This window comes from Pararge aegeria, chromosome 4, assembly GCF_905163445.1.
Source record: "Pararge aegeria chromosome 4, ilParAegt1.1, whole genome shotgun sequence".
In the NCBI taxonomy this organism is placed as follows: domain Eukaryota; kingdom Metazoa; phylum Arthropoda; class Insecta; order Lepidoptera; family Nymphalidae; genus Pararge; species Pararge aegeria.
Window position 1 is genome coordinate 14,854,246 of NC_053183.1, and position 26,779 is coordinate 14,881,024.

At 37.9% G+C, this 26,779-nt stretch overlaps 2 protein-coding genes across 2 annotated transcripts; one reads left to right on the forward strand and one right to left on the reverse strand.

Moving 5' to 3' along the window:
• Positions 1–4,289: 4,289 nt before the first annotated feature.
• LOC120623401 (steroid receptor RNA activator 1-like) lies at positions 4,290–7,146 on the forward strand. The gene is made up of 3 exons (XM_039889414.1): positions 4,290–4,412; positions 4,496–4,909; positions 5,944–7,146. The coding sequence occupies exons 1-3, from the start codon at positions 4,379–4,381 to the stop codon at positions 6,096–6,098; spliced, it is 603 nt and encodes a 200-aa protein (XP_039745348.1). The 5' UTR covers positions 4,290–4,378; the 3' UTR covers positions 6,099–7,146.
• A 925-nt stretch (positions 7,147–8,071) lies between these two features.
• On the reverse strand, positions 8,072–25,011 carry LOC120637927 (integrator complex subunit 4). The gene is made up of 16 exons (XM_039909995.1): positions 24,820–25,011; positions 23,659–23,991; positions 23,276–23,524; positions 22,548–22,723; positions 21,891–22,083; positions 20,805–20,979; positions 20,221–20,426; positions 19,252–19,374; positions 18,507–18,642; positions 17,648–17,785; positions 15,544–15,703; positions 12,608–12,754; positions 10,900–11,126; positions 10,261–10,403; positions 9,644–9,863; positions 8,072–8,638 (listed from the first exon to the last, which is right to left on the reverse strand). The coding sequence occupies exons 1-16, from the start codon at positions 24,871–24,873 to the stop codon at positions 8,439–8,441; spliced, it is 2,880 nt and encodes a 959-aa protein (XP_039765929.1). The 5' UTR covers positions 24,874–25,011; the 3' UTR covers positions 8,072–8,438.
• Between the last annotated feature and the right edge of the window lie 1,768 nt (positions 25,012–26,779).

Here is a 26,779-nt window from a genome sequence, read left to right on the forward strand (position 1 = left end):
CTAGTCATAAAATTACCTATAACGTAAATTATAGAGAAGCTATTAAAACACAAAATAATCATCTGTATGCATGTAATATTGAAGATATGAAATAATACATTGATTTAATATGTTACTATGAAAAATATATATTCTTTGGTGCTGTGAGATTTTTATGAGTTACCACTTGTCACATTTTGATTACTTATTTTGTTTGTCAATACGTTTGTCGATGACAACTGTGAAGTGGAGTGTGAACATGGAGTGAACTGCAAGTTGCAACTGACAGTTGTCACAAATACACACGATAAACCTCAGTGATAAACACTGCCTGGCCAAAAACTTAAGCCAACTTTTTAAACTACTCCAAAATGGGCCCAATAACCCTGCTACAGTGGAACTGTAAAAGTTTACGTCCCAAGAAACATGAGTTAATCTCTCTGATTAACCTTCATAATCCCACCATTCTTGCCATCTCGGAGACATGGTTGAGGCCTGGTTCACGATTACGGGTGCCGGGCTTCTCTTGTTTGAGGGATGACAGGAGTGATGGGTATGCAGGCAGTGCTGTATTTCTACGGCACTCCCTCCCCTACACCCAAATCGCTCTTCCTTCCCACAGTCAACATATCAATGCTGTTGCTGTCCGTACCCTAGACATATCTTTTGTATCTCTGTATATTCCTCATCCCTCATCTTCTATTATTCCCGAATTACAAGCAATCTTGTCGTCCCTTCCCAGCCCTATCATAACCATGGGTGATTTTAACACTCACCACACGATGTGGGGGTGCCATGCTAGTGACGGGTTTTCTCCATTGCTGATTGATTTACTTGATGATATCAGTCTTTGCATCCTCAATGACGGTTCTCCTACTCGAAGGGTATACCCCAATCAGAACCCTAAATCAGCGGTTGATCTCACCCTATGTTCGGCTAACCTAGCATCGCGCCTGACTTGGAACGTGCTACAGTCAACCTGTGGCAGTGATCATTTTCCTATAATTGTTACATTAAATAATAAATCCTTACCTACCCCTAACTATGATCCCCTTTTAAAGTATAAACTTAAAAAAGCAAATTGGGAAGATTATGCCCTATCCGTTGATTGCATTGTAGACACTCTGCCCGATTTGGAAAGTGATGGAAACATTCTGGTATGCTATGATCTCTTTTTAAAATCTCTTATATCTTCGGCCGATTCCCATATTCCAAAAAAACACCCTGTGAAAAATCCGCTGCTTTCCTCTCCTTGGTGGGATGATGAATGCAGCGATTTATTTGGTAAAAGATCTGCTGCAGAAGAATTATACTCAGCCTGCATGACTCAGGATAACTTTAATAGTTACCAAAAACTAGATGCTAAAATTAAAAGATTAGTCTTCAAAAAGAAAAGAGCAAGTTGGACGCAGTTCTGTGAATCGCTTAGCCCTCGTTCACCCTCCACCATTGTGTGGGAAAATATGAGGAGATTCCGTCGCTCCCTGAGCCACGTTGATCCTTCCTCTAATAATCCTTCTGACTGGCTTAACAACTTTGCAGACAAATTAGCTCCACCTTATGTTCCCTATGTGGACTCATTTCTAACTACTACGCCAGCTCCAGCTACGGATGAAATGGATGCCCCCTTTTCCTTTTCTGAGCTTCAAATTGCTCTCAATGGTCTAAAAGATACAGCTCCAGGGGAAGATGGCGTTCCATATTCTTTCCTGGCTAACTTAAATGACAAAGCTAAAATTTATTACCTTAAAATAATCAATAAATGTTTGGAAACTGGTTCTATCCCAAACTCCTGGAAATCTCAAATTGTTATTCCTATCCTTAAACCTTATAAAAATCCCCTTAATTCAAATTCATATAGACCCATAGCTTTGTCATCTACTTTAGCTAAAGTTACAGAACATCTCCTTAAAAACCGACTGGAATGGTTAATGGAAAGTAGAAATATTCTCCCCTCCTCCCAATTTGGGTTTCGGAAGGGTATGAGTACAACAGACAGTCTCAGTGTATTAACAACAGATATTAGATTAGCCTTTACAAAAGGAGAGTACCTTGTGGGTGCTTTTCTTGATATTGCTTCTGCATATGATAATGTCCTACTTCCGGTGCTCAGGCAGAAACTACTTAAGCTGAGTGTTCCCTCGAGGATGGTTCATTTCATATGTAATCTGCTGTTTTGCAGATATGTTCTGGTAAAGCATCAGAATAATTCTCTTCCCCCCAGATTAATCTGGAAAGGCCTCCCTCAAGGCTCTGTTCTCAGTCCTCTGCTCTATAGCATATATACCCACGACCTCGAATTGTCTGTTTCTAGTTTTTGTACCATTTTACAATATGCTGATGATATTGTCCTCTATCACAGCTCAGGCAGTATAGAGGAAGTATCCTGTCGTATCAATTCTGCTTTGTATTATCTAGGCCAGTGGCTGTCTGACCATGGCTTGTCCCTATCAGTGGGCAAATGTCAGGCAGTGGTATTTACAAGGAAGAGATACCTCCCGAACCTCAACATCTCATTTGAAGGTCAAGCAATCAACCTTGCAGTTAAAGCTAAATTTTTAGGTGTTTATTTAGACACACGACTGAATGGAATTGCTCATTCTGAACACATTATCAAAAAATGTGAAAAAGGCATCAATGTACTACGAGCAATAGCGGGAGTTTGGTGGGGTGCTCACCCCTATACTTTAAAATTATTATATAATGCCTTAGTACGTAGCCACATGGATTACTGTATGTTTGTTTTAGAGCCTTTTAATAAATCAGCTGCTGAAAAGTTAAATAAAATTCAGTATAGATGCCTTAGAATTATTCTAGGTGCAATGAAATCCTCCCCCACTAATGCTTTGCAGGTAGAATGCGTTGACCCTCCTCTATCCATCCGTCGACAATATCTATGTGACCGCTTTATCAGCAAGATGTTACAGCTGTCATCCCATCCTCTTTGGCACCGACTAAGCCAACTATCACACGCACCTTGCTCCCGTAACTCGTCTTCCTACTTGCTAGATAGTTTCCTAAAGTATACCAGCCTTCCTAATCCCCTGACATCTTTCACAATCAACCCACTATATTCAACCCCATTTAAAGCATTAATATACAACCCTTCCATCATCACAGATCTAGGTCTGAGTAAAGGATCCCCAGATACCAATATCAAACTACAAAAGCATATTAGTCAAAATTGGTCAAATCATCTTATTTTATATACTGATGCTTCAAAGCTGTCTCCAGAAGGTTGTGTTGGTGCTGCATGTTGGGTTCCTGTTTACAGAATTGTTTTAAAATTTAAATGCCCTCCCGAGTCTTCTGTGTTTACCGGAGAGGCCATTGCTCTTTTGGAAGCAATCCTGTTTGCACTGTCCCATAACGTACAACAGACGGTTATTCTGACTGACTCTTTAAGCTGTTTAATGTCTATTAAAGAAAACCCCTTTCGCAGCAAATCACGATTTCCCATTATCTTAAAAATCCGGAAGGCTCTGCTCTCTTGCAATCAAAAAGGACTATTCATCTTACTGGTTTGGATTCCAAGCCACTCAGGTATTCCAGGAAACGAGACTGCTGACTCATGTGCCAAAACAGCTGTTGAGTCAGGTTCTCTAGAACATTTTAAAAATTCATCGCAGGACCTATGTACTCTTGCCAAAACATATATGGAAACAGCCTGGAAAATTTTTTGGAATGATTCCAAATTGGTTAAGGGTAAGTTTTACGCTACCATCCAACAAAACATACCAAGACAACCCTGGTTTTGTCACTCTCGGAGTACAAATCGCTGGACTTCATCCACAATTTCCCGATTGCGTCTTGGTCATGCTAGCACACCTGTACATCTGGCCAAACTCCGGATAAGGGACAACTCCATCTGTGAGTGTGGCTTGGATGAGGGCACTATAACTCATATTATTTTTAACTGTCCCAAACTTACCTATCCCCTCTATGACGTTCTTCCTCCCAAAGTCCCCCGTCCTTTGAGTGTTAAATGTTTTTTAATGTTTGTTTTCAGTCCTTATTGTAGATTTTTATGTAAATATATAGTAAGTAATAAAATTAAAGTATAATGTACAAAAAATATCCGTGTTAGATATATATGCATGTGTTGTCTGTGCTGCCTTAGGTTAAAGAGCTAACTAGCTAATAACAACTATTTCTTGGTACAAATTCAAAATTAACTTTTCATTAGTTTCACCGATCAATCTCCTTCGTGCCTTCTTCATCTACAAGACACTGGCGAAGTACCTTGTGCCCAGTTGGCACAGACAAAAGCCATAAACAAGAATTGAATTGAATTGAAACACTGCCTGAAATAATAAAAATCCTGTTGCCATTTACAATTATTAGAAAAAACACTTTAGTTTAATAAAGACTTATTATTATAGTTTTATAAATAGTGATCATGGAAAATTGTGAAAACTCTTCGGACATGAAAGGTAAGTTCAGGTTGTAACTTAATACTTTTCATGCACATATGCTTGCCTCAACATATCTTAAAGTAACTTAATATGTTTTCCAGTAACATATGACCCTGGTTGGAACGACCCGCCGAGTTTTGCCTACAACTCAAGTCAGCAAACGACGCCCAATCGACCTAGGAATTTCCTAAATAAAAGAGTGGCTTTCCCTTTATCTGGTAACAGTACCACTGCAATAACTGCTCCTTCGTTTAATTTACCCCCGATGCCCACAACTTTGCTACCTCCTATGCAGAATATTTCTTTAGAAGCAAAATCTCAAGAAGATATTGAAATAGATAGTGCAAGTCTACTGAAAGAAGTCAACAATATTTTAGTTGGTCTACTTGAGTCCAGCCACGAATTGGGAGCAAAAGCGGAGAGCATTAAGAAGAAAATAGGAATAATGGAAGAAATGTGGTCAAGTGGGAAATTAAATAAACAAATACAAATCCAGATGAAAGACCTAGCATGTGGTAAGTTTTGGAATATATAAGTAATCTAGTAGGTGAAACTGAGTTGGTGCAACATAAAAACAATAAAAAACCTAGGGCAGTTTTGTAGTCTTTGAAGAGGGCAATATATTCAGAATCAGGTTTCCAAATCATTTATTTAACTACTTAAATGAAGAAATATTTTAGTTTGTATATTTTAGGCCAGTTTAAATCGCCATATATGTAGATTTATGGGTGTTTAGCACCCAGATTTGGGTCACATGACCTGGTAACATTCCTTTATAAATATTTAAAAATGTTTAAAAAAATAAATAAATCTATGTTTGACTCAGAGGCTATGCATGTTAAGGTTATAAATGTCTCACTATAGGTCTGGCATGGCTTACAATGTTACCCAGGTTTTTAACATTTGCAATATATATAGTATTAAGTTTAAGCTCTGTACAAACTCATGCAAATCATGCTTAGGACTTAAATTAGGGTGATTCGCTCACTTGCTTAGCCACCTTAACTGATGCTTCTCACCTTTTGTTATTATTTGTTCTTCACTGGAGATAAATGATTTGATTACTGAATAATTAATAAGGTTACTGTTGTTAGCAATAGAAGAATCACAAGAAGGGAAATAGTATTTTGTAGTATTGGTTTAACACAAAGGTGTAAAAATTGCACTAATTAACTGACTATTTGCACTGTTAGTTTGAATTTCCTATGAGTTTGCTAACACAATCAACCTACCCCAGTTTTAACTAAATTCACTTAGTATATTATTTGTATATCACACACATTATTTGTATGTCACACACATTGCTTTCTAATATCAAAGCATTAAACTTCCATAGCAAGACTGGCCTAATGCAGTGTAGTTAAAAAAGTGTGGACAAATTTGAGGCCATTTTACTCTAAAATTCCAGTGTTACTACAAATACTCAAATAAAACTGAACAATTACTAACATACTCATCTTGTACAGAGCTCCTGCACTAAAATATATATTCCTTCCAGCTCTTCTCAGCCATTTCCCCTTGAAAAATATATTGTCTTATATCATTTCAGCTTTAAGAGATCACAATCCTGGTAAAGCAGATGACATTCACAAAGCTCTTATGGTGGATCATGTAAGCTGCATTTCCACCTGGATGCCAGGAGTCAAGCAACTCATCTACCACTGTATTGCACGAAGTGAACTATTAGCAATAGATAAAGAGTAATTATATTTACAAAAATATTCTGGCCCCATTGAAACTATGCTTTTTGGGCATGAACTATGAAGTTGTCATGTTTATGATTTCTTGTTTACATTACTTATTTCAACTTGCACACATATACTGACACTGAGTATATAATTTACAGACAATAATATACTCAAAACGTCAGAAAATAATTTTTCTATTTTTAACCATTACAAGTTAGCTCTTGGCTGCAATGTAACCTGGTTTTAAGTATTGATGCAATCTTAGATGGTAGCCAGCTAAACTGTTAGAATTATAGCAGATTTATCAAACCCTAGTAGTTTTCTATGAGAAATTGTACCAAAACAGTAAATTGCTTGCCAACTGTCTTCGTGGTAACTAGACCTTTGGCGTACCACCAGTTTTTTTTTAAAAGTTTTATAACAGTTTCATTGTTTGATAAAACCATACCTTAACCATACCATATATGGAGTATGGTCCATCCCTTTAAAACCATTGTTAGAAATTGCCTGCCATAAGTTTACATATAATCTAGCTAGTGAAACATAGAGAAACCGTGTTGTTTGTAACCGCAAGTATTAATATAGGTGCTAGATACATGAAGCCTTGAAAAGTGGAAGTGTTATTTTTGGATTTATCAAGCCTAGTCACAAAGGTGATTTAGTGTTAAGTTAAAAGAGTGTTATATAAAAGTATAATTAAATGTAATATGTAGAATTTTATTTTAAGTTGATCACTATCAGGATATTGGCTGGTCCATTACTGGTTATCATCATTAATGTATGAAATATGATGAATAAAAACCATTGAGCTTTTATGTATTACAAACTAGAGCAGTTATGTCAAACAAGAACTATGGATATGGTAATGGTCACATGGGACACAATAATAAAAATAGGCCTTGTAACTTAATGTAATGATTCAATGTACAACAATTCTTGACACATGAAGTATCAGAGACTCTTTGACATACTTCTTGTCAGTTTTAAAAGTTTAGAATGCTGTCTCCAGTATGTAATACATTCTTACTCAAACTAAATAAAAAAAACCATTTATGTATTGTTTTTTTTTATTATTTGTAAAAATAATACAAGATGAAATACATTTTAAGTTTCTAACCTAATTCTTTTATTTAAACTACATTCCTACCATTGCAAAATATTTTCTATTTACAAAAGATTCCACACTTAAGTTTTTATAATATTACAGCAACTAACCCTTAATCTATCTGATTTTCAGAAGATTTCAGAAGATTAGTAAATTGCTTGCAGCTGTTTTATAAGTAAAATAAAATTCAATATTCAATTGAAACATATAATTTACTTATAAAACAGCTGATATAATTAAGTACCAATTCAAATTTTTTATACCAACAAGTATACAGTTTCCAAGACCGATTTCACGTCAATCTCCAGAGAATTTCATACTACGCGGGAAATATTACAGTGCACAAGTGTGCGCGCAAACACCGATAAACTCTCATAGTCCCATGCCACGACCGGAGATACGGCACGGGGCTGAAAAACAGCCAATTTTTAAACTCCTGGATTGATCAGTACCCGGGAATCGAACCCAGTACTTTGCGATCTCCAGTGGAACGTCCCAACAACTAGACCAACGAGGATATATATATATATATATAAGGGTAAGGAGAGAGCTTACACACGTAACGTATGTTTTTAGAGTACTGAGGGGACAAATATGTAATGCTAATGTGTTACGCCTGGTAAGCCTGCGTGCGCTGGACCGGTAGGTTTGGCGGAGGCGCCGGCCATCGCTGCTGGCGGTGCCGAACGGGCGCACCAAGCTACTGAAGGAGGCGCCACTGACGCGCGCACTCCGTACCCTCAATGTGATAGCCGAGAAGACGGATTTATTTTGTTGCACTCTGAGTGAACTCACAAATATAGCGATTTGGATTTTATCATATACACTATAGTTATATATTTTATTAAAATTTACATAACATGCTGCATTGTCGTATTAGGATAACTTTTTCCTGTAATGACAAAAATGTAAGATGGGAATAAATAAATAAATAAATATATATACCGCCGACGCACCACGTCACTCGCACTTTTTGTAGGTTGCTTCCTATGTAAAATAATGTAAAATTTTAACAATATCATTAGACACTTAGCTGGTTTACCTTTGTTAGATAATGAATAAGTTAACATGTACATCTCAAAATAATAACTATTTATGTTATTTGAGAGATTTGAAAAGACAATTTAGTTTAGATTTACGTACAACAAAGTTTGCACCATCGTCATCATTAATATATACCGAATATTTAAACCACGATTAGTCCGTTACAGATCTCTGCATTTTTTTTGTAATGTAGTTTAAGAGTAGTAACTAAATACCCCGTTTGATAGGTTTAGGGGCTACGGTGACGCGTACAGGCCGGCACAGTTCCACTAACGGCGCCGCGTCCCGACTGCTACCTTCTTCTACCGCGAGGCATACGGATATGTCCACTCCGCAAGGTTCCGTCCATACGCCATGCGATATCAGCACTTTAGTTAGTAGACGCACGTTTTGTGTTCCATCATCATCTGGAAAATGAGAAAGTTACTATAGTGAATAATTTTCAGTGTTATGAGTGTTTTTCAGTGTCTGGGTGTTTATCTGTATATTATAAGTATTTATGTGTATTATATTCATAAAAATATTCAACAGCTATGTTAGCACCCATAACACAAGCTACGCTTTGGGGCTAGATGGCGACGTGTGTACTGTCGTAGTATATTTATTTTTATTAGTATTTTGCCGTGTGATTACAGGAGATTATAATACGGTTGTACTCTTCCCGCGGGTGTCGTACGAGGCGACTTATTGAATATAACGGAGAAAGGCAGCGTCTGTACTCCTACCACCTTCTACTGCGATCATTAACCCGTCTGCCCAGCGTGGCAAGTATGGGCAACGTTTATTACTACATTATTAAGTTCAAACGGGGAGAAAATTACAACAGTCATCTGTATGAGGACAGACAGACTACCTAATTGGTATAAGAATCCCAAAATTAAATCTCTGCCTGGAATCAAATGGTACAACTCAAATAAAAAAGAAGATTTAACAGCTATTAAACAAGTTAAGGAATATCTCGCAGACCATATAGACAATTCTGAAACTTTCTTTACACACGCTATAAGCGATATCTAAAAAATATAACGTATAACTTAAGGCAGCAAACTAAATACCGGCAGAGATGCAAGTTGGTGATCTAGCGATGTTAAAGGCAGTCTCATCCAAAAGAAAACCAGTTTTAAGAAATAGCAAAATACAAAATCGGTACTCGATACAACCGAGTAGATGATTGCATATAATGCGTAGAGACAACAGCCACATGACACAGCGAGTGATGGCTATAGATGAAGGCAAAAGAGTCAGAGGACGCCAACTTTCTTTTAAATCTCTGGGCCTAGCGCCAGAAATGACAAAAGACCGTATTAATTGGCGGACAAGTATCAGGAGGGCCGACCCCAAATATGGAAAGCGCCAGGAGATGATTTGTATGAGGACAGACAGTTCAGTTCATATGTGGTCAGTAAACTTACTAGTGTTAGTGTGGTCCAGTGGACGCAAGTGGTCCCGCGGTGGTACCAGTGCGTGCACACGCGTGTCCGGGTACGCCACCCGGACGCGCAGTGCGGACGGGTCTTTCACCCGGACCACCTCCGCCTCGAGCGCAACGCCGGTGATGAGCCCCGCGCAGAACCGCAGAACTGTGTCGTTGTCTGTGGCCGGTTCTATTATGCTCGCTGAACACATTCTTATCTGTAATTCATGTGAAGTTGTCAACGTCAAACTTTTTAATAATCTGTAATTCATTCAAGTGACATAAAAAAACAATGGTTTAATTCAAATTAACCGTAAAAATTTTCATGGTCAGAGTTATCCTTTATGTTATATTTATATAAGCAGACTTAAACTGCATTTACACTGACGTAAGGTCTATTTTAAAGTCTTTAGTTGCAATTGGCTTCGTTGCTTAAGGTTCTAGGCATTTTAATTGGTAGAGCAACAAGCAAAAATTGCTTGCTTTTATTCATTTACAAGAGTAAATTAATAGTGTAATTCTAAAGTGGAGTGGTTTTTAATGCTTCATTTGTGTACACGGTTTCTGTATGTTCTTAATTCTGTGGTAATAAGTTCCCATAGCGGAATGACTTGCTTTTAGATTTGGTTTCGGTATGACGGGCAGCGGGGCAGAAAGCAGTAGCGGTTGCACCGCGCGCGCCAACGCCGACGGCTTGTGCTCTCCGCTCTGCGACAGTTGCTGGAACACCGCTATTGTGAACGGATCTGGTTCCACTCCTGGAGACAAAGTAAATTTTCTTCATCATCATCATACCAACCTATCACCAGCCCACTACAGGGCACGGGTCTCCTCCCACAATGAGAAGGGGATAAGGCCGTAGTCCACCATTCTGGCCCAGTGCGGATTGGTAGACACACACACTTTTGAGAAAATTATGGAGAACTCTCAGGTATGCAGGTTTCCTCACGATGTTTTCTTTTATTGTAAATCGCTTAAATTGAAAACGTACGTAACTCCGAAAAGTCAGTGGTGCGTGTCGGGGATCGAATACGGTCTCGACGGAGTTACGTACGTTTTCAATTTAAGCGATTTACAGTGAAGGAAAACGTGAGGAAACCTGCATACCTGAGTGTTCTTCATAATGTTCTCAAAGGTGTGTGAAATCCACCAATCCGCACTGGGCCAGAATGGTGGACTACAGCCTTAACCCCTACTCATTGTAGGAAGAGACCCGGGCCCTGTAGTGGGCCGGTAATGGGTCATGATGATTACCTGCAGAGGCCAGTATTCGGTCCAACAGTTCAGCGTGGTGGGTCAAGGCTGTGGCTGCGGATAAGGCCACAATTCCACTTGCAGTGTTTCCAGTGTTACCAGTTCCGGTGTTAGCTACTGTAGCATTCTGTACGGCAGCAAGAAGTCTCGCCGCGCACACCCTTAGAGCAAGTTGCCATACACAAGCGTTCTCTTGTTCCGATACACCACTGAACTGGTATTGCAGCCTGAAATGGTGTAACATTTATCTCTTTGAAATCTATATATATATATAGCATGCGCCATTAAAGAATAGATTTATAAAAACCTGCTTTCACACAATATACCTAAGGGCGTACGACTCTTATTATGTAAACAACCTTTTTATTATGTGTAAAGTTTATTTACGAATTGTTCAGAAAATCAAAAAAACACACATACTGGAAGGAAATCCCATTTTATTGTTTTTTTTTTATTTATTTTACCGCACAAAAACAAAATGTGCCAATATAGCGCATATTGTATATTATATCTCTAACTAAAAGTCTGATGTGAAGAATATTTATTTCCCTTCGAGCAAGCTTCATAACTTTTAAAACTCTCACCCCAAAAAGAAAGTTTAATATGGGATGAAAGTTTGTATGACAGGTTATCGTGCTTAAAGTTATATCCATGGAAATTGGTATTTAGGTTCAAAGTAATGGTAAAATACAGGTTGCAGGAATTTTAATAATTCCAAGAAATTTTTCTGTGAAATTAAATAAGGAATGAAAGTAAATTTTTTAGATAGCTCTAAACACATGAAATAAAGACCGTTATAAAAACACAGCGCTACGATCTTTAGGAGCCGACCAATCGAAGTAATAGAGCGAGACACAGTTCAACAGAATGGCCATTTAAAGAGATGGCCATTCTTTTGTGCGAATGTTTCTTGTTTGCGTGAATTTTTTTATATAGTAATAATTGACCAAGCAGATGGTCCACCTGATGGTGAGTGGAAAACCATCGCCTATAAACAGAGCACCAACTCTCAGGGCATACAAGGAATACTTTTTAAAAATTCAAAATTCCTTTATTTCAAGTAGGCCTAATATAAGCACTTTTGAAACGTCAAGTCTGTCTGTGTGTAGTGACTCTACCACCGGTTCGGAAGGCAGATTCTACCGAAAAGAAGCCGGCAAGAAACTCAGCAGTTGCTCTTTTCCAACATCAACAATTTACATTCAACATTCATTTTTCTATCTTGTGAGAGACGAAAGCGGAGCCGGATGAGAAAGTTGAGATGAGAAATTCATTAAGAAATTCATCAATTTTATAGTAACCTCGCTGTAATAAATGTGTTTTAACATATTTTTTAAACTTATGCATTGGTAGGTCCAAAATCACCTTAGGAATCATATTATAAAAGCGTATACTCAAACCCACAAATACGTCCTACAGAGTGCCGCTTTGTGTCCATAAACCTAAAGCGTAGATGTTTAGCTTCATGTGCCTGTTATTACACCAGCAACCACGCCCTTCAGACCGGATCTCAGCATTGCAATGCTTAATGGAAGAAATAAGCAAGATGGTAGTACTATCCGGACGAGCTCTGTCACATAAACCTGTACTACTACCATTGTCGATCGACACGTTGGGCGAAAAGTTTCTTAGCCAAAGCGAGGAGCCGGGCTTATGGAGCGCTACGTAAGTCACAACAGGGCTTCATCTAGAACAGTCAAAAAGTTACCTGAGGCAGTCCGTTGTCAGTTGTTGCAAAGCGTGAGTGGGGGGCCCGTTGGTGGCGTTCAAGGCCGTGTGCAAGGATAGAACGCAGCGGGCGAACAGTGCCGTGAAGTTAGCTGCGCCTGATACCATAGGCTCCATTTCTGATAATCTGAAGAAAAAAAAATGGGACTTTGACGACGAGTGTATAGACAACCCCAACAAATGACGGAGTAATGGTTGTAATTATCTTTTATGGGTATATTAGGTTGGGGAAAAATTTTCTTCGCATTTTTTAAGCAAATTCAAAACATTTTGTTCGATAACTATTTGACATCTTGTAGGTAGGGACATAATCCCATTGCTATAGAAATTTTGGGGCTTCTGATCAAAAAACCGCGACAAGTAGTTTTGGCAGTCCTCTCGTGATGTTAACCTGACACTGCCTAAAGAATTCTGAAGAGACCAAAACAGGTGGAAATCTGAAGGTGCAAGGTCAGGACTACGGCGGATGCATTAACACCTCCCAGCCAAACTCTCATAATTTTAGCTGAGTGGCTAAAGAAGTGTGAGGTCTAGCGTTACCATGATGAAAACCACACCCCTTCTGTTGATTAATTCCGGCCGCTTTCTCTCAACTTCTTGCTTTAATCTCATAAGTTGTTCGCAGTAGAGTTCAGAATCGATGGCCCTGCCTGGTGGCTCAGAATCAGAATGAATAATGCCCTTCCAATCCTACCACACACACAGCATCACCTTGTTGCGAGTCCCCCCGGGTTTCTCTTTTACGGGATCCATGAAAACCCGTAGTCCAGAGATAAATGCGTTTAATGTTCGCACAGTTCAAATTCAAAATTCATTTATTTCAAGTAGGCCTAATATAAGCACTTTTGAAACGTCAAGTCTGTCTGTTTGTAGTGATTCTACCACCGGTTCGGAAGGCAGATTCTACCGAGAAGAAACCGGCAAGAAACTCAGCAGTTGCTCTTTTCCAACATCAACAATTTACATTTTGCATTTTAACATTCATTTTTCTATCTTGTGAGAGCTGAAAGCGGAGCCGGATGCTTCCAAGCAACCTTCTCATAAAAAAATTCATCAATTGTATAGTAACCTCGCTGTAATAAATGTGTTTTAACAAATTCTTTAAACTTGTGCATTGGCAGGTCCAAAATCACCTTAGGAATCATATTATAAAAGCGTATACTCAATCCCACAAATGATCCCTGTACCTTACGCAGACGATATGCAGATGACACTAATTTATGGCCATTTCTTGTAAGTCGACTGTTTATGTCCACTTTTTGTTTATAAAGACTAATATGTTGTCTTACAAATACTATATTGTTATAAATATATTGTCAAGCTACAGTAAGTATGCCTATTTCTTTAAACTTCTCACGGAGGGATTCGCGTGATTTAAGTTTATATATTGACCGTACAGCTCTTTTCTGCAATATAAATATAGTTTCGATATCAGCTGCTTTACCCCATAACAAGATTCCATAGGACATAACACTATGAAAGTACGCAAAATAAACTAGCCTAGCTATTTCAACGTCAGTAATCTGTCTAATTTTTCTGACTGCGTAGGCAGCCGAGCTTAGTTTACCCGCTTCTGAATCTATATGGGCACCCCACTGTAGCTTATTATCCAAGGTCACGCCCAGAAAAACTGTGGAGTCTCTATTTTTAGTGATTCACCATTTATCATTATATTTTTATCAATTTTCTTTACATTTGGTAAGATAAATTCGACACACTTTGTTTATTTTGCATTTAAAAGTAAGTTGTTAACTGTAAACCAGTGCGACACATGCGACATAACAAGGTTTACTTCGTCAGTAATAAATATACAGAAGTTAGAAATCGGTAGAAGCAGATAACAAACCATAGTACATAAGCTGAAGAAGTACAGAGTGACACAAGCAAAGATTAGCGTTGATAGACAAGCGCATGGCAGAGCGATAACGACCAAAGGCAAGCAACACGGTGTTGCGTGAAGTATCGAGATCATACTCAAGTTTCACAGAGCCGACTCGCGCGCCCGGCCGCTAGCCGTAGCTTGCGTGTGTGCGTGGGTGAAACGAGTTTATAGAAGTAGTCGCGCGTGTTATCATTGCACGATTTTATATGAAATATGGATACTGTTATGAAGGATGTGATTGTCGTGTCTATTAGGTCTTATGATAATTTGTTTAATATTATGTATGTATAAAATAGTGTTTAATATATTGTGTAAATAAATAATAATATTGTAATTTAAATGATATATAAGTGATGTGTGTAAGTTTTAGTGTGACGAAGTAGTTATGCCAGAACATACATTAAAAAAAAACGAATTGATGATCGCCTCCTTTTTGAAGGACAGGGCATCACTGTCCCTGTACACTAAACCCAGTAATTCAGGTGATTTCTAGAGTAAATAACGTTTTTAGAACTTATGTGATGTCTAACGACGTTAGGCGCCGTTTAAGTTACGATACCGATTTGGCGGATCGTAAAGTTTAGGGGGGAGGCGCGAACCATAGACAAGTTAAGTTGTTGGTGAAAAGTAAATGTATGACTAGGAATCTTCTTTGATTTGGCATTTCTTACTTAAGCATTGCCTTGGCCGTCTTTAGTGAAACGGACAATAACCGAACTGAACGGGCCCCGCTTGTGTCCAACGGCTCCTAGCGACTCGTTTGATGCAGTCAATCCACCTTCGTATGGATGGAGACATGGATCATGGATGTCACGGGCAGAATCTGACTACCCGCTCTCGTGTTCTTTTTGTCGGTATTTCACGAACTGTTCGACACACTACACTGGCAACGTCACTTTTAAATTGAGAAGCCGTAAGATGCTTTCTTCGGGTAAACCATTGAAGCGAAATGGAAATAGCAAATGAAAGTCGATTTATTATTTTTTGGTATCCCATTGTGCTATTATAGAATTTTGACGTGTGAAATAGCTTACTTGTTGAGCTGTTCTTCTGCCGACTGCAGCATTTTGAGTCTGACCATAGTCGACAGGGTGACATTGTCTATGTGCTGCAACACTGTGTCGAAGAAGCGTATCACGGCGCTATCATCTATTGCCGCTTCACTCTTCTCGCTTCGGGACTGTTTTGTGTCGCCTGGAAAGTCAAAGTCAAAGTCAAATATTTCTTTATTCAAACGGGCACATAGATGGCACTTTTGACGCGTAACATATGACATAGAAGTGAGTTGATGGCGATAAATAAATTCGTCGACTAAAAGCTAAAGCTACGAGGGCTCCAAACGCGCATTGGTCTAAGAAGAAGCCCACAACAAACTTAGCCGAGATTTTTTTTTGTTATCACCATCTCACGTTGTCATTTAAAACTATTAAAGAAGCAACTTGGTTAGAGCAATAATTTACACCCAAGAATTTTTATCGTTGACGTAGTCCTTAATACTATAATAGGACTTTTCTATAAGCTTACGTTTAATACAAACTTTGAACATTTTAAGAGACATCTCAAAGATATCAACTGGTAATTTATTGTAAAATTGTATACAATTTCAATTATATTTCTTGTGTACAAGTTAAATATATTGCACTGAAGTTTATTTTTGCTTCTAATGTTCAAATTATTGCAGTCACATTTTGATATATCTTTATGAACATACATTAAATTTTCAAATACGTATTGATGAAGTATTTGATTATTGTACCGAAGTTGCCACCCAAGTCATTTATTAACACGCTTAGCGCAAGTGGCTCTAAGGCAAAAGACAAAAAAAAATCACTTAGCCATTGGTTTATTTACATGCTAATCCTAAAACGTACTGCTAAGCGTTTTGGCGTTATGGTACGATTCCGCGTAGAAACCGATTCCCCTAATTGGTTACTGCACACTACCATTTTATGCTGTGTTATACTATTTACATTGCCGAAGATCTGTTTGGTGTGGAGTATAAGGATTGAAGAAATTATAAATTACACCATACAGATTCGCGGAGTATAGCACATTGAGTTTAATTTTCATAATATGTGAAAATGGACTGGAATGGAATCCCGTAACGCATGCTTCTATCCAACATTTTAGGCTGTCAAAATAGATAAATAAAAACATCTGTCTTAACATGTAAATTATTATTAGAGATTACTCAGAAATAGTAGAGCTGTTTGTAGCAGAGCTCGTCCGGGGAAGCTACCTTGTGCTTATTACTAAGAGCGCCGTTGTCAGTACAATTATAGGCATGATGACAGTAACAAAGGATCGCTAAAATATTGCCACATGCCACACAATAATATATAATTCATGTATCATGAAATAACGTATCTTTATTTGTATTGGAAGAGAGATTTGTTTTAATTTTAATGTATAATACTGCAAAATCAAGCGATCCGCAATGGCAGGTAAAATCGCCGAATTCAGAATGATGACGTCACGTCTATATAAACATCATTTTGTACCGCTTGAACTACGAAAATATCTGCGTTATTTTGTGATTTCTAACTGTCAGTTGCTGAGTTTTTTATTATTATTATTTACTTAATGAAAAATATACATTTTTGTGTTAACATAATAATATCTGTTACGGCGTAACAAAAACCCGATATGCGTACACCGGTATTCATCGTTCAGCGCTCGGAATTATAAGTATTTTAATGCTACAACAATATTAATGCTACAACAATATATGACGGGTAGTTTTAAAAAAAATGAAATAAATAATGATCGCGTCTTAACCTGTTCCACATATCGCACTTTATCGTTTGAGTAAACTTTACACAGGATGTTCCAGCTCTTTATTATTACATTTATTAGTTTGAAAGAAAAATGTCTTAAGTTTCTCCTTTATGTTTTTAGCGTTTATATCCTGCTTTAGTTACTATCAATATCAAAATTAAATAATCTCTAGCTATGGAACAAGGACTCACTAAAGCTCCGATATGCCTATGATGTCATCCGGCGAGCGTTTCCGCGGGAAATATTATTTTAAAATTAAATTTGCCATTTTTATCAACGAAACCTTTTATTTGCTTTGTTTATAGGCGCTGTTTTTCCAATTACCATCAGCTGGGTAAATTACTTAATCTGTCAACGTACCTATTGGCAGGTGTGGTACCAAATGCGGCATAGTATCGCGTAGATAGGTATAATGCTTGACAGTATGTTCCTCGAACAGCGGTAACATAGTAGTGCAGTGCTGCGCGGCGTTCAGTACCAAAATCAATACGCACATATCTTTATTATCTGTGTTAAGGAATCACTTTAACTACTCGCCTTACTTAAGCTTTATATTTCTACTTTGAAAAAAAAAATTACAAATATGGGTTAACTATAAATGTGTTTATTTCAAACTCTTAGTTCAAAGTTTCTTAGTAACCCCCCAATCAGAACGGGGGTTAATATGAAACTTATATTAGTCGTGTCTGAATGTTTGGGTAGTGTGAGTGTGTGTGTGCGTGTAGGTTAGTTTGTGTTTGTGGTGCTGGTTTAATTACAGGCACATTACAGGTGTGATGGACACAATACGGCGCTTAGTAGTACTTTGCAAGGCATGCAAGGAACACGTCCATGCATGCCTTGCGAATATAACTTTAATAATAAATCAAAAAAGCATATTTATTTTCCATACAAACTAATTCGAAATATTTTAAGTGTTTACTTATGACAACCCTATTGAAGATAAAAGACCGACACGCTTAGCACCCATAAAAATAGATTGAATAAGTGACAATAAGTGAATAAAAATCACATTCTAAATTCAAATCAAGTGACCCCACTTGATTTTAATTTAGAATGTGATTTTTTTCAGTAATAGTTATGGCAGTGTTTTACTCAAAAACTATTCGCGTTTTGGATTTACAGATAAGTCTCAGAGACTGTAAATATGTGCCTCCGAAGCCTATAAAACAATATTTCGGTTTTCATTTACACTTATACAGGTTTCTTTAAAGGATACAAGATGGATCTTCAACGTCCGGTTCGGGCATGTCAAAGAAAGGATGTACGGCGAGCAGACGTGTTGTCAACGGCAACACTAAGGTCGCGTGTTTACTGCCTATTTGTTGTACGCAACGGAACGTCGACCTTTTGTCCTGCAAAAGAATTACATGTCAGCGTCAATCGCAAGGTTATTTTGGAACGACCAATTGCACACGTTTTAAAAATTGACAAAATACATTTATTACAGGTTAGGTTACAGGAGGTTACTATGCAAATTCTGAATTACGTAATGAAAAGGTCGCTTGAGAGATCACTACTCGGCTTTCATCGCTCGCAAGACATAATAATTGTATATAATGAGTTAAAATAATACGTTTATAATAATATTAGACGAAGAACATATGAAAACAGATAACAGTAATAAACGAAACTAAACAAATATATCAAATAATTAAATTAAACAAATTTCAAATTTCAGATGTCAAGTACGTACACACGCACGCACGCACGCATGATCACACACACAACCAAACACGTCAAACTTATAACACCATGTTGTTTTGCGTCGGGTTTAAAATGAGCAACTGCAAGTTTCTTGTCGGCTTCTTTTCTATAGAATCTGCATTCCGAACGGGTGGTTAAGTCATTGCAAACAGACAAACTTGACGTTTCAAAAGAGCTCATATTCAGGCCATTCCAAGTAGGAATGAATCACCGCTTACGACAATGACATAGTTTAAGTTATTTGCCTGTGATTATACCTGTGGGTATCGCTTGAGGTTCTCGAGTATTTTGTCGATGCACATTTCGAGGCAAGTTTTGGAAGCAACTGTACAAGAGCCAAGCATTCTGTGTAGCCCTTCCCTGACGTCCATTGAATAGTCCTGTAAAGAATAACAAGATTCTAAAAAAACCTTTAATCAATACGATATGCTGTATAAATATACCCGCGCCATTAAAAAATACATTCATATTGCACGCCCGTATAGTGTGCGAAAGAGATAGCACGACATTGGCCACCTTTTACATTTATATTCTTTAATGGTGCTGGTTTTATAATATTGTACTCCAAGCTAATTACTTAGGCGCGGAAAGACAAGAAAGAGATAGACGTGATCGGAATAGCTGTCGTAATAAATTCAACTCATAGAGCACCCAAAATGATTTCCACCTGATCCTCTTTAGGCGCGAAGTGGTGTGATATGCAATTGTATAATGCCCAAGACGGATAAAGCCCAAACTTCATCGCAGTTTATGTTCGCATCATTGAACATTTGTAAAGAAATGACCAACAAGGAAGCTGAGTGTTGTTGGAACTTGGATAGCTAAAGTTAAGAACTCAACGAGTGATTGTTGGGTAAACAACAATCGAAGTTCTAACGTGCAGAAAAAGACTCAGAGAACAAGATATCTGACTGGAACAGCTCATAAAATGATTTCCAAGCGGTCTTTTAAAAGCACGAATATCCGAGTATAGCTGTCTATAGCTTGCAGGCGTACGTCCTACATTATGTTAGATTATAGAGATATATTACAATATCTCTATAATCTATATAATCTTTGAACATGTTTAACAGGAAGCCAAATAATATGGTGGCGCGCCGGCTTGGATAGTTGGAATCGCGAGCTCAATTCATTTGTGCTTGATCTAGTTGAGCATGCTATAGGCGAAGTACTTACGTGCGGAAAGAGTCCCAGAAAGTAAGGTGTGTGTAATTAATTTAACTCACTTCTAGCGCTCCTAAAATGATTTCCAACTGGTCTTCTCTCAGCACGATGTGGTGAGATATGCGTGTAAGGCTATCAATAGCGCGTAGACGTACATCCTCTATCTCGTCATTGAACATGTCCACCAGGAAGTCTAGTGATGTAATGGCGAATACTTGGTTTTCCATTGACAGCTGGCATACTGCCTCTACAGCTGCCGTTCGCACTTCTAAAAATATGAACAAAGCCTGATAAAAACAATAACGAACCATACGTGTAATGATTAAAGAGAGTCAATTACTTTGTATACTCATTGGAAGTACCGGTACGCAAGCAGAACCGGAGAGTAGCGGGCAGATAGTAGTGCTTACGAAACCCAAAACCGAGAGCATGGATAAAGACCACGCTCGATTTACGGCATCGGAGGCGTACGTCATAATCTCAGTCAAGCAAAAATCCCATTGTTCTTAACGTCAATGGTCCGAGTCTCACAATTTAGATTTAAATTCCCTCCCGATTTTTTCAAACTTTACGGTTCAACTCAAATCCGGATATCTTCATAGATATATGTATATTCAAAAATAATCAGTCGGGATGTGCTCCTCACCCATAAACTCGTCCTCTAAGCCGTGCACGAATGCGCCCGCCGCGCCACCTGGCAGTAATTGCACGGCGGCCTGCTCTATTAACTGGCCGGGCGCGTCGTCCGCCCAGCGCCGCCCGCTCGCCCACGCACCTGACCGCACGAGTTCAGCACCGCGCTCGTGAGCCGTGCGCTTTTTCTACATTTAGAAAGAAAGCTTAAGTTTTCTATGGCAGTTCAAAGCCAAAATTTTCCGCTTCCATAATTTTCGCTAAGCAACCTTTTTATTTCAGTTCAGGTGTGCTGTTTGGTGACGGCAGATCAGTATACGGTTGTCACCACCTTTTGCTCTTCCCATGGGTGACATACGAGGCGATTAAGGGAATATAACGGAAAACGATAATCTAACATATATTCAAATTCAAATTTTCTTTATTCATATAGGCCTATCACAGGCACTTATTAAGCGTTCATACATATATGTTTACATAATTGTAAGCGGATGGTGATAACTTTTCGCGTACTTAAACCCAAAGCTTCCAAACGCGCCCTGGTCTAAGAAGAGCCCACAACGAACTTAGCCGGGTTAGTATTTTTTTTGTTATCATCATCTCACAGTAAATTAATATTAAGCTATGAAGTTTTAACAGCAGCGTCCTCTGTGATACTACTATCATACACTGCGATAACCAACCCGTCCGTCCAGCGTGGTAATTATAACCCTCCCTTTGGGAGAGACCTTTTGTCCAACAGCGGACTGTTATGGGCTATGATGACCTTAATATTTCGTTGACCAAGGACAAATAATCTAAAAAAACGTGAGTTTATCTGAGAGAGATCGGGTAACTTGGGAGTAACACCTCGGTAGCCACCCTCAGCTCGGCTAGCATAGGTAGGAGACAATAATTGTATACCCCAAATACATCCAAAAAGGCTAAAATTTACCTGTCAGCCTGTCGAAGCATGGCAAAATGGGAAAAAGAGAAGTTTACCCCCCTTTAATAATTAGATACTAAAGATAGAGGAAGCTAAGCAATTAGACATCAGTGGCCAGTAAAGTATCCTTTCTTGTTTGCTACATCTTACAACATCTAGCAGAGAGCCATTTACCTTCATATTGCTCATAAGCTGTTTATCCAATGTTTGCAACAAGAACCGATCAGACACAGCCCGCGTAGTCCCGAGCAAAGAGCACGAAAGTGCCCGCACTTGCATGCACAAGTCGTTAACGGCTGAGCAGATGCGAATAAACGCGTCGTCTACTAGTCTCATTGTTGTTTCTCCATCTTGTAATGTCACTGTACTGTGGATTTAAAGGTTTACTTGAGTATCCGGCTCGAAGGACCAAAAATATATGCTACATCTTACAAGGCACAGCATTCATTAATAGTAAACGCCTTCAGTCTTTTCGTTTAAATTTCACTTTAAGTTAGCACTTAACTCTGCTGGTAAGTGCGAATTCAGCCTACAGTGGTAACAGGCTAATTTAGGTAAGGCAGTAATATTAAACCCATACACCTAATCTGTTTCTACACAACATCAGGGCCATCTACAGTCCAGAGGCCCCTGATAATTTTCCCGTTTTTCCACGCTATTGTTACGCCACTGAATGTCTTAACATGGTAGGCTCATACCTTCTCCCTTAAGAGAGTAGACCTGTTACCAGTGTAGACTTAATTAGGCGGAAGCTGTGGTACTGGTACTTTGGTACTGTAATTATGTTGATGACAAATTTTGCCTAGTAAAACAATGCATTTGTTTGCTTACTTTTCGGGATACTTGCTGCCCATCAACCACACAAGTTTGAGAGCTACTTCCCTCACAATTTCATAGTCATCCGAGAGTGCTGCACACACTTGATCATACAAGTCAAAGCTAATTGTCAACCCACGCTCATGTAATGTCAGTAGTGACTGGAAGGCTTCACAACGCACCCTTGCATCCTGCAAAATTTTACAAAAATTATAACATTAAGAGATCCTTCTTGTGCCCAGAGTGTCATTAATTATCATCAAATCAAAAGTAAATTATCTTCAAATTAATCTTAAAGTAATCATTCAACTATAAAATTTCTAGAGAGCATTTTAACGATATTTCATGTACAGAATAGGCTTTATTATATTGTATACAAAAAAAAGTTATTGTTGGTTTGCTTTTAGTCTTTTCCCTTTTTATCCTGTAAATGTAGAAATAATAAATAGAAATACCCAGTTTTTATAATTATCTTAAATAATTATTCTCAATTTTTTTCTAAAACTCTTCTCTAGTGCTTAAATTTGTTTAAAGAACATTAACTGGATTGGCAATAACAAAATATCATCAAATCTTATACAGAACAGAATAGTTATAAACTATAAGAAAGTTTTTTGAAATCTATAACTATTTAACTTACTAATTCACTATAAATAAAAATCAAAATGGATGTCCCTACAAAAACTCTTCAAATCCTGATAAACTTTCAATTACATTCTGACAAATTATTATAATTTATTTACCTCTGCGTTGCTGTAGTCTCCAAGCAATTTAACCATAGCATCTGACTCTACTGTCATTTCTAAAGTTCTATCAGTCTCAGGGCATATTGGGTACAATTCACTCATTAACTGCAAACACCTACACTTGACCTGGTGACTTGTGTCTTTCAAATTATCTCTTGCCACATTCACTAGCCGTGCCATGAGGATTTTGTCCTCACTTAGTTTGTTGCCTAGTTTTACTAATGTTGCAATACCTTGAGCTATTACCTAAAAAAAGAATTATTTTTATAAATATTTATGAATATTGAAAAAACTTTTTGCTAATAGGCAACAATTAGACTAAGAAGCTAGAGAGAGAGCTAAGAACAAAAGCACACGAAATTATATAAGAACTAATTAACCTTATGCGATGTTTCATTTTTAATCAAATGTATTGTTTCATCAATTAAATTGTTCAGGTTTGCTCCGGGGCACTCCAGCCCAATATCACTGAATAACCACAGTATCTTAACCCTTACAACCGACTCTTCTTCTGATTGGAAGTGTTCTGAAAGCTTCTTTATTGCCTCCTCAACATCTGATTCTTGAAACTGAAGGCAATCTGATATACGGAGTAGTAACTGTAGGGCCTCATCACTTGATTTGCACTTTTCAAGTAAGCCAACAAACGCAGCTGCTGAGCTTCCTATGAGTGGCTTTTTGACAAGGTGGAGTTTCTTTGAAGCTGGACCATCCTGGTAAATATTGTTCACATGTAAGTACAACGCAGAGCAGACTGGAGAATTCTAGAGAAGGCCTATGTCCAAGGACAAACTGACTAAGCGCGCTGGTGTTAAAAATCAAATTTTTTTTAGGAATTAATATAACATAATTTAATAATAAATATATTTAATAACTAGTAGTGTATAAGCAAAAATTTATTTAGTCAGAGAATAAAGGCTATTTTTGTTTTATTCTATTTTTAATTTTTTAAGTACAACACTACATTAATCCAATAAATTTGGGACAGAACTATTCATCAAATAAAATATTCACGATCTTTAACTAACACTGAACCAGATTGAAAGTTTGAGGTTGGTTAAAAACCTCCTACACTATCTCCCTCATATTCTTTCTTTGAACAAATGATTTTTTTCTACTTTCAATCTCAATGATTTGAGCTAGTACGTAAGGGGGTAGTAACCCCCCTAACATACCCCCTCTCTATCAAATCTTTTACATGAAGTTTCTAAGAATTGTCAATATCCCTCTCTTAGGATTAGGACCTTAAAAAATTTTTGTTATTATAATCTTCAGCCTAGTTGATGATCCACTGTTGGCCATAGGGCTCCTTTACATTATGCCCAACAGTGGGCCATCTGTTAGACTGAAGAAGATAAACACAATAATTTTGCACTATGCCCAACAGTGGATCATCAATAAGGCTGAATATGATAAGAACAAAAGGAGACCAAAACGTTAATAATTTATAATTTTAAACCCTAATTATGATTGTATTATGAACCGGTCAAATGTATTGGAACGCTTTGGCACGATTTTGATAGAAACACATTCATCAATACCTGGAATGATTTATTGTATTCAGCCAAGGCTCGTTTTTTTAGAACTGCCGCCATTGCATTAACAATTATATCTCAAATTAAGCCAAGGTCACACTGAGTTTTAATTGATAATAGTTTTAATTCACAAATAATTTCGTGCACTTTTGTGTACATACAACACGAGTTGGCTTGAGAATCAATTCAATTCAATTCAATTCTTGTTTATGGCTTTTGTCTGTGCCAACTGGGCACAAGGTACTTCGCCAATGTCTTGTAGATGAAGAAGGCACGAAGGAGATTGATCGGTGAAACTAATGAAAAGTTAATTTTGAATTTGTACCAAGAAATAGTTGTTATTAGCTAGTTAGCTCTTTAACCTAAGGCAGCACAGACAACACATGCATATATATCTAACACAACACATGCATATATATCTAACACGGATATTTTTTGTACATTATACTTTAATTTTATTACTTACTATATATTTACACAAAAATCTACAATAAGGACTGAAAACAAACATTAAAAAACATTTAACACTCAAAGGACGGGGGACTTTGGGAGGAAGAACGTCATAGAGGGGATAGGTAAGTTTGGGACAGTTAAAAATAATATGAGTTATAGTGCCCTCATCCAAGCCACACTCACAGATGGAGTTGTCCCTTATCCGGAGTTTGGCCAGATGTACAGGTGTGCTAGCATGACCAAGACGCAATCGGGAAATTGTGGATGAAGTCCAGCGATTTGTACTCCGAGAGTGACAAAACCAGGGTTGTCTTGGTATGTTTTGTTGGATGGTAGCGTAAAACTTACCCTTAACCAATTTGGAATCATTCCAAAAAATTTTCCAGGCTGTTTCCATATATGTTTTGGCAAGAGTACATAGGTCCTGCGATGAATTTTTAAAATGATCTAGAGAACCTGACTCAACAGCTGTTTTGGCACATGAGTCAGCAGTCTCGTTTCCTGGAATACCTGAGTGGCTTGGAATCCAAACCAGTAAGATGAATAGTCCTTTTTGATTGCAAGAGAGCAGAGCCTTCCGGATTTTTAAGATAATGGGAAATCGTGATTTGCTGCGAAAGGGGTTTTCTTTAATAGACATTAAACAGCTTAAAGAGTCAGTCAGAATAACCGTCTGTTGTACGTTATGGGACAGTGCAAACAGGATTGCTTCCAAAAGAGCAATGGCCTCTCCGGTAAACACAGAAGACTCGGGAGGGCATTTAAATTTTAAAACAATTCTGTAAACAGGAACCCAACATGCAGCACCAACACAACCTTCTGGAGACAGCTTTGAAGCATCAGTATATATAATAAGATGTTTTGACCAATTTTGACTAATATGCTTTTGTAGTTTGATATTGGTATCTGGGGATCCTTTACTCAGACCTAGATCTGTGATGATGGAAGGGTTGTATATTAATGCTTTAAATGGGGTTGAATATAGTGGGTTGATTGTGAAAGATGTCAGGGGATTAGGAAGGCTGGTATACTTTAGGAAACTATCTAGCAAGTAGGAAGACGAGTTACGGGAGCAAGGTGCGTGTGATAGTTGGCTTAGTCGGTGCCAAAGAGGATGGGATGACAGCTGTAACATCTTGCTGATAAAGCGGTCACATAGATATTGTCGACGGATGGATAGAGGAGGGTCAACGCATTCTACCTGCAAAGCATTAGTGGGGGAGGATTTCATTGCACCTAGAATAATTCTAAGGCATCTATACTGAATTTTGTTTAACTTTTCAGCAGCTGATTTATTAAAAGGCTCTAAAACAAACATACAGTAATCCATGTGGCTACGTACTAAGGCATTATATAATAATTTTAAAGTATAGGGGTGAGCACCCCACCAAACTCCCGCTATTGCTCGTAGTACATTGATGCCTTTTTCACATTTTTTGATAATGTGTTCAGAATGAGCAATTCCATTCAGTCGTGTGTCTAAATAAACACCTAAAAATTTAGCTTTAACTGC

Excerpts from the sequence above, each read along its gene's own strand:
- LOC120623401 (XM_039889414.1), top strand. The coding sequence starts at position 4,379 with ATGGAAAATTGTGAAAACTCTTCGGACATGAAAG. Across the intron at positions 4,413-4,495 it reads AAACTCTTCGGACATGAAAG|TAACATATGACCCTGGTTGG; the intron begins GTAAGTTCAGGT and ends TATGTTTTCCAG. Across the intron at positions 4,910-5,943 it reads GATGAAAGACCTAGCATGTG|CTTTAAGAGATCACAATCCT; the intron begins GTAAGTTTTGGA and ends ATATCATTTCAG.
- LOC120637927 (XM_039909995.1), bottom strand. The coding sequence starts at position 24,873 with ATGGCGGCAGTTCTAAAAAAACGAGCCTTGGCTGAATACAATAAATCA. Across the intron at positions 22,724-23,275 it reads GAGACTACAGCAACGCAGAG|GATGCAAGGGTGCGTTGTGA; the intron begins GTAAATAAATTA and ends AAAATTTTGCAG. Across the intron at positions 10,404-10,899 it reads CCGAATACTGGCCTCTGCAG|GAGTGGAACCAGATCCGTTC; the intron begins GTAATCATCATG and ends CTTTGTCTCCAG.